We start from the raw sequence: 6,990 nt of genomic DNA on the forward strand, positions 1-6,990 counted from the left end.
TTTATTCTAGGGCAAGGATGTTTTATGGTCAGCAACCTTGCTGCCCAGGGTGCTTTTTCTCTATTGACATTTTGATGTTGGAAGGCAGAAGGCTCGGTGGACAAGATTGTATGATATAATATTCAAGGCCTATATGTTTATAAAGTTGTAGTGGAAAAGCAGAAAAGTAAAGTCGGTTCGCAATAATCTCAGCACTCTGTAACAAAGTAAACCACCATCTAGATGTGACCTGAAAACACTGTAGATAAATTACTATTGGCTTGTTCATTAGTAGCTACTTTTTTTTCGACAAGAATTTGTATTTTTTGTGACCTGTGAGCTTTACTTTTTCTTGCCTTATTTTTTAAAGTTGGAGACAAGTGAGGGACGTTTAAACTTGTGAACTCAAAACCATGAACCAAGCGTCTGGGCTAACGACTCTCTCAGTTTTAACTTTTTCGTCTCTGGTAGCTGAAAGAATGTTTCAAAAATGAAAACGCAATCTAAAAAAACATTTCTATTGCCGCTTTTTCTTTTAAACTTTTAAAATGCGATCTATAAAAGCATTTTTATCGCCGTTCTTCGTTCTTAAACATTTGAAACAAAATCTAAAAAAGTTTTTCTATTGCTGCTTTTTGTTCTTAAACTTTTAAAACGTGATTTAAAAAAGCATTTCTATCGCTGCTTTTCATTCTTAAGCTTTTCTGTTGCCACTTAAAAAATTTCGATTCGCAATTTTATCATTTTTTTTGAAAAGTGATTCGCAATAATGGCATTTCGATTTGCAAATTGCAAATTGCGAACTGCTAATTCAAACCCTGAATAGACTTTAGCCAATAATAATGTTTCTACACAGGTATAAGAATCCTTAATATATATTTAATATTTTAGTTATGTTTTTTTACACCTGAACCGGCTTATTGTCTGTCCAACCTCGTTATCAGGGTTCAAATGGCGAATCATTTTACAAAGAAAATGTTGAAATTGTGAATCCTATTTTTCATCAATCATTTGTATCAGATATTCCTATAATAATTGTTGCAACAAAATAATAATTAATCTCTTCTAGTCCGGGTTAGTAAGTTGGAAGGAAATAATTAAAGTAGTGATAATTTTTTTTATATATAGTTATGTAAAAGAATACAATTTTGCAGATTGGAAAATCAGCAGACCAACCCCCTTATTTTGCAAGGATAAGGATGCGAACATGCCAAATTTTCAATGGTGGTTCTACAGTCACCAAAAATTTGCTGATTTCCGAGCCACTTCCGTTTTCTTTTAATTCTAATTCGAACCCTGAATGTATATATATAGCTAGCTAAAGAAGTTATTTCCTGTGCATTTTTTTAGATGTTACATTTCTGAATATGAATTTCAATATCCATTCTACTCTTTTAGTCCCCGGAGGACAAGAATTTCTTTTAAGACCAATCTAATTTACAATGGTGTTTAGGTGATTGCACTTGAAATATAAAGCAGTTACCAATCCATAATAGTATGACCAAGATGTTACTTTCATGTTTTTATAGATCGTTCTTAAATAAAATATTTATTTCGGCCATTGTAAATACCTAAATTTATTTAATATTTCAAGAATCATGGAAGATGATCCTGAACATCGGAAAAACAGTTTTCATGGACATCCTAAGGTGAGAAGAACTGCTTTTTAAATTTTCTTCAGTTATATTTGGGAAATGAACTGTTTTTGAATAATTTTGTATTTATCCATTATATAATATAGTTGAAAGAAATGTATAACATGGGCATAAAGTCAAGTAAAATTCTTCAAAACTCACTTCTGGTGTATTTACAATTAATAGAAAGTATGTAAGGTAAACTTGTATTTTCGTTTACACTGTTAACTCATGTGAAATGACTGTTCACTCGTTTTTTAATGCCCTATTTTATTTTGTTTTTCTCTTGTGTGTGTATATATATGCCTTTCGAACCATCTTAAATCGTAAACACTTTTTTAGTTCAAAATTGGTTTGATGTGGAGTTAGTACCTGCTATTGAAAATCAAGTTGTGTTTATAAAAGGAAGAAGAACTTATAAGGTTTTGACTACTTACTTCTCGAGGGTTGTCTCTAGAATTCCGATGACGAGTTAACTCGTCATTAGGTTTGTCGCAACAATGCATGTGATCTATCGTCTTAGAAATGCTGAAGAAGACTTAAGTCATTATTTACTTATCTCTAGTTTTTGTTGTGTTAAAGATTTTTAGCCATTTTTAGCCACTACCTTAATTAGATAATCTATAGATAATATTTATATTTCTTTTATCATTTTAAAACTGTTTTGGTGGCAATTGCTGTAACGAATATTATTAACTTTGTATCCGTGTTGGCAGCGAAAGGTTAAGTTGTGTTTCTTTTTTGTTGCAGTGGGAATGGATTGTTCCATTCCTGCTGCTGATAACCGGTTAACTCGTCTTTCTAGACAACAATGAGAAAACATACTTCGCAGTTGTTTTTTATACTGAAACATAGAAGAATATGATCCGCCAACTAGGATTACAACTCGCGGCACACTGGAAGACCGCGCCAATTTTTTACGGTTAAAGGATAAACGGCAAGAAACAATGACTTAACTCATCATAGGCAGTCAACGTGTTAACGGGATGAAATTCTGCTACTATCTACTACGATTTGTGGGGTGAATTAAATACGCAAAATTTTAATTCGTGCGAAAATTTTATACTATATATAGATGACAAATGGTTGAATAGTGTGAGGTCTTTTCGTTTTTCTTATTAAGTGACACAAAAAAAGAAAGTACATGCAATGTTTTTTTTTCTGTATAATTTTTTGTCTGTCTTTGTATGTTGCCATGTATAAATTGTAATAAAATAATCTTTTAGGCCATTAAAATGGAATATGTGTTGTCCATAGGCTCCAATGAATCGTTCACCACAGAACAGTAAGTCTGTTCCAGAATGTCATTTTTACAATTTTTTGTTTTGACGAATCAAATTTCGCGAATCACGAAATCTTTCAAAAAACGCAAAAAAAACTTTGGAAAAAAGATTTCCCAATTTTTACGTGGGCTTAATCTGTGGAAACTTGAATAGTTTTTTATCTGGAAACCCGTGAAATTCAATCAAAACTTTTCTGAACTAGGTTTAATGATTTTTAAATTTTATTTATAGTCTCAATTCCTTAATTGATGTTGCATGTCAACTCGGCTGTTCTGATAAAAGGTAAAGATAAAGGTTTCGATAAAGAGTCGTGTCTTCTTTGTACAGATGTAAATTTATATTATTTTATTGCATTGCTTTGTTTAGTTTGTTGTTAGCATTTGTTGATAGCGGTTCGACAGTGGTTTTTTACCAAATCACCAAAGGTTTAATACCTCCTGCAAAACCGTCTCAAAAAGAACTTTTAAAAATGAGCAAGTTGCCAGAATGGAATGAAAGAAAAGGAAAGTGGAAATATTAACCTTTTTTATTTTCCGTGTTTATTTTCGGAATATGTGTTGATTCGCTTCAAGGAAATAGTATATCCGTCAATCACAATTCTTTGATGTCAAGATGTGCACTTGAAAAGATAGGAATACTTTTGGTACGGATAAAAAAGTCATATGATTTGGTTATTTAGAAGAAGCATTATGCAATATTACAAACGAATATGTTTTTGTTATGTTTTGTGGAAAAGACTTTGTGTAGCGAAAACTTCAAAGTGTCCTTATATTTCTGAGCAAACAGTCCGTCTGAAAAATCTTGATCCTTAAGAAAACCTATTTAGTACTATTTCGAGTGTAATTTTGGTCATGGCGAACAGAGTGCGTTTGCTCCAAAATGTTCACGAGTATAGATGACTTGCCAGTACAAAAGTTTACGGCTTTTTGCACATGCGCACACAGGTAAGAAAGCAGGACTGTATGGGGTAGAATATATATTATTAAATTTACAGATTTTCTGGAAGTGCAAAATTCAAAAGTGCGACAAGTCTAGGGATTGCAAAGTGAAACAAAATTGGATTACAAAGTGCGGTAGGATTACAAAAGTCTCAATTTTAGGAGAAGAGGGAGACTTTGTAAACATTTTTATTGTAACATTCAAAGCCTACAATGTCGCACTTTTATATCTCCTCGTTAATTTATATCCTTCGAAAACAACTGAATTTATAGCGCTATGTTTTTTCTAAGTTATAAGGATGTTTGCGTTATATATTGAAAGTGGTTTTCTGCATCTCCTCCTCTGTGCGTTTTTTTAAAACGTTGTTTTCTTTGTTTTATATTTGCCAAAAAGTTGTCGTAGGTAATTACATGCATGATTGGGTTTTAACGAGCCATTACCAGAAAAGACACGTTCCACTTCAAGCAGATAGGCATTGTTTTGTTAGTAACTTGAACGTGCTAAGAAGGGTGGTTTGTGAAAGTTTTGTCGGAAAATAATAAGTTAATTTCTTTGTAATCTAAATGATAAGTAGTTTGTTATTACAAGCTCGTGAGCTTGTATTAAAATGCAAATGTGTCCCACAGGAATGGAATTTTTTGCCTCTTTGAGCACCGAAATGGAGTAGTCGTGTGTTCGAATCTCATCGTGGTAACTATTTTTACTTTTTTTTTTTTTGCTGTTATAAATTTTATTTTTGAAAAAGATAAAATAAGTGTTCAAAACCATTATTTAACTAACTGGTTAATTAAAGGTGTTTCCACCAAAGTTTACAAAAGTGAATGTAGGCAGAATTAAGGTCTCCCCAAATGCCTGGACAGTAGTTTGCGAAAAAAAAATGTCCATTACGTAAGAGAGAAACGAATACGCTCCACCGTACAAAATTTGGTGAAATGTAAGCAAAAGGCAAATTATATTGTAAATAATGACGAGAACAGAATTCTTTTCGCTGCGCTAATGACACGCAAACATAGAGAAACATGATGAAATTTTCCGATTCCGTTTTTGTTATTTGTCTCCGCGGCATGAGCGCACAGGATTTTTTTTAACAAAGTTTGCTATTTGTGATAATTCTGGTAATATATTTTTTAAACTACAGCTATTTCCTTTTTCGAACGACTAAGATTTACTCGTATTATTTTTTTTATTTTGCTTTTTCCCACTGAGTGACTCTCTTATACCCCGTTCTTTTTTAGGGGGGGGGGGTCTACTGAATTACTAAATTTAGCAAAAATTCAGGTAGGGCTTGTGGTCTTTCTTCTTCCTGTCAGTCAGTTCACCCATTGATCCATTAAAAATTGAAATTTCGAGGAAAATTTTGAAAAATAACTGCGTAGTGCGTAACAAATATTATTACCTATCTGAATAGCAAAATATGTCGTGTTTAACTTTGTAACAGAAATCACAATATGATAGACAGCTTTTTATAAACTTTATTCGCGAGATTGTTTACGTATATCATACGTTTTGTTCCATTTAAAGACAATAATTAATATCTAAGTACTCCTTTGAAATTACCATCTGCGACGAAGATCGTATTGTTTTAAAAGTTTATAGTTGATTCCAGTCTTGTTATAAATAGTTCAGAACGTTCATTTCACAGCCATAAGAAAAAGAGTTGCTGCACGTGAAAGTTGTAAAAAATGGCTTCTGTTGAGTACAAAAACTTATCGGCAAAGGAAACAGTCGGAGGAACCAATGACGAATATGATGACGATTATATGTTCATTCAGTCGCAACATCTTATTGCTGATGACGATAAACTTTACGTCGCTATGATGTTAAATCGAAACTTTCGAGTTGTGAATGTATCTGACCAAAAATCTGTCGTCGATGCCCCGATAACAGAGCAGGTGAAACTGGCAGCAGGAATGTGTTTCCATGGCGATGACGAAATATTAGTTGCTGATTTAAATGGCGATAAAGTCGTGACGTTGAAAAAAGCAGATTACACATTCGTGAAAGAAGCAGATGTAAAATTCAATAAACCGAATTCTTTGGCGGTTGATCATGATGGAAACATCATTGTCGGTGAAGTCGGCGACAGCAGCAAGCAGGTCAGATGTTTCGACGATAAGTGGGCAGAAAAATACGCAATAAAAAAAGTTGGCGATGATGATTTATCTGGCGTAAATTATGTGTCGTGCGATATGGGAAATAAACGCGTAATAATTACCGACACGGATAAGAATGCTGTTCATGTTTTCTCGTCAGAAGGTTCTCATGTATTCAGTATTAATAAAAATGAGGAAGATGATGGCCAGTTAAGTAATCCTGGTGGAACCACAGTTGACCAGTGTGGCAACATTCTGGTGTGTGATACTGGAAATAATTGTGTGCAGGTATTTGACAAAGACGGAAAATTCGTTTCTCGTTTTGGAGAAGAAGATCTCTTTGTGACGCCTCTTGATATTTACATGAAACCTAACAAGGAAATAGCTGTTTTGGATGGCAGTGTTATGTCTGGTTGGAGTCGTGTGCAAGTGTTTGCTTACTGAACTCATCCATATCAACCATTTAACTTACTGTAGAGCATATCAGAATTATTAGAATTTATCATATTATCCTTGTGTTTTCTTTTTTCTGGAAATAACACGTTAACAACCTAAAATTGCTTTAAGAAAATTGAGCTGTCGTTAAGGTGGCAGTAACCCTTTTAAAAATCAGAATTTTTTTTTTACATAATTAGTTACGAAAGGTTATTTTCAGACTATATATCCATGTCACGATTTTATGGTTAAATACTATTATCTTTCACCAAAAGTATTCAGCCTACACAATTCCTCTTTAAAATAAAATTCATGAATAATTAATTAGTTCTGCCGAATATAGTTTAAGTCTACGTGCTTGCGAAATTGTACAGAAAGAAAGAGAAGCGTTAATAACAACAAAGATGGCGCATTACTTAGAAATTTAAGACGATCTTCATTATGCTACACTGCACGAGCTTTAACTTTCGATAGTATTTTCGTTTTAATTTAAAATTTTCAGACATGCTTGGTGAATCATGCAGCCATGATACGGTGTGCGGAAATCTTTTTATTCGAAATATTTCTATTCTAACAGCGTTAGATGCAGCAGGGGATGTTAACAAAGAATCTTTTGAAAAAAACAAA

At 33.1% G+C, this 6,990-nt stretch overlaps 1 protein-coding gene across 1 annotated transcript; it reads left to right on the top strand.

Annotated features, from left to right (window-relative positions):
- The first annotated feature begins 958 nt into the window (after window positions 1-958).
- LOC130612172 (tRNA-splicing endonuclease subunit Sen15-like) lies at window positions 959-4,821 on the top strand. The gene is made up of 6 exons (XM_057433470.1): window positions 959-1,628; window positions 1,721-1,802; window positions 1,956-2,035; window positions 2,840-2,898; window positions 3,128-3,178; window positions 3,263-4,821. Exons 1-6 carry the CDS (start codon window positions 1,578-1,580, stop codon window positions 3,414-3,416), a joined length of 477 nt encoding a protein of 158 aa, XP_057289453.1. The 5' UTR covers window positions 959-1,577; the 3' UTR covers window positions 3,417-4,821.
- The last annotated feature ends 2,169 nt before the right edge of the window (window positions 4,822-6,990 follow it).

Source organism: Hydractinia symbiolongicarpus, chromosome 10 (assembly GCF_029227915.1).
Source record: "Hydractinia symbiolongicarpus strain clone_291-10 chromosome 10, HSymV2.1, whole genome shotgun sequence".
NCBI lineage: Eukaryota > Metazoa > Cnidaria > Hydrozoa > Anthoathecata > Hydractiniidae > Hydractinia > Hydractinia symbiolongicarpus.

Bases quoted from the DNA above. Each gene is read 5' to 3' on its own strand.
- LOC130612172 (XM_057433470.1), top strand. From the start codon at position 1,578: ATGGAAGATGATCCTGAACATCGGAAAAACAGTTTTCATGGACATCCT. The intron at 1,629-1,720 runs GTGAGAAGAACT...TATATAATATAG, and splicing joins GTTTTCATGGACATCCTAAG to TTGAAAGAAATGTATAACAT. The intron at 2,036-2,839 runs GTTTTGACTACT...ATAATCTTTTAG, and splicing joins AAGGAAGAAGAACTTATAAG to GCCATTAAAATGGAATATGT.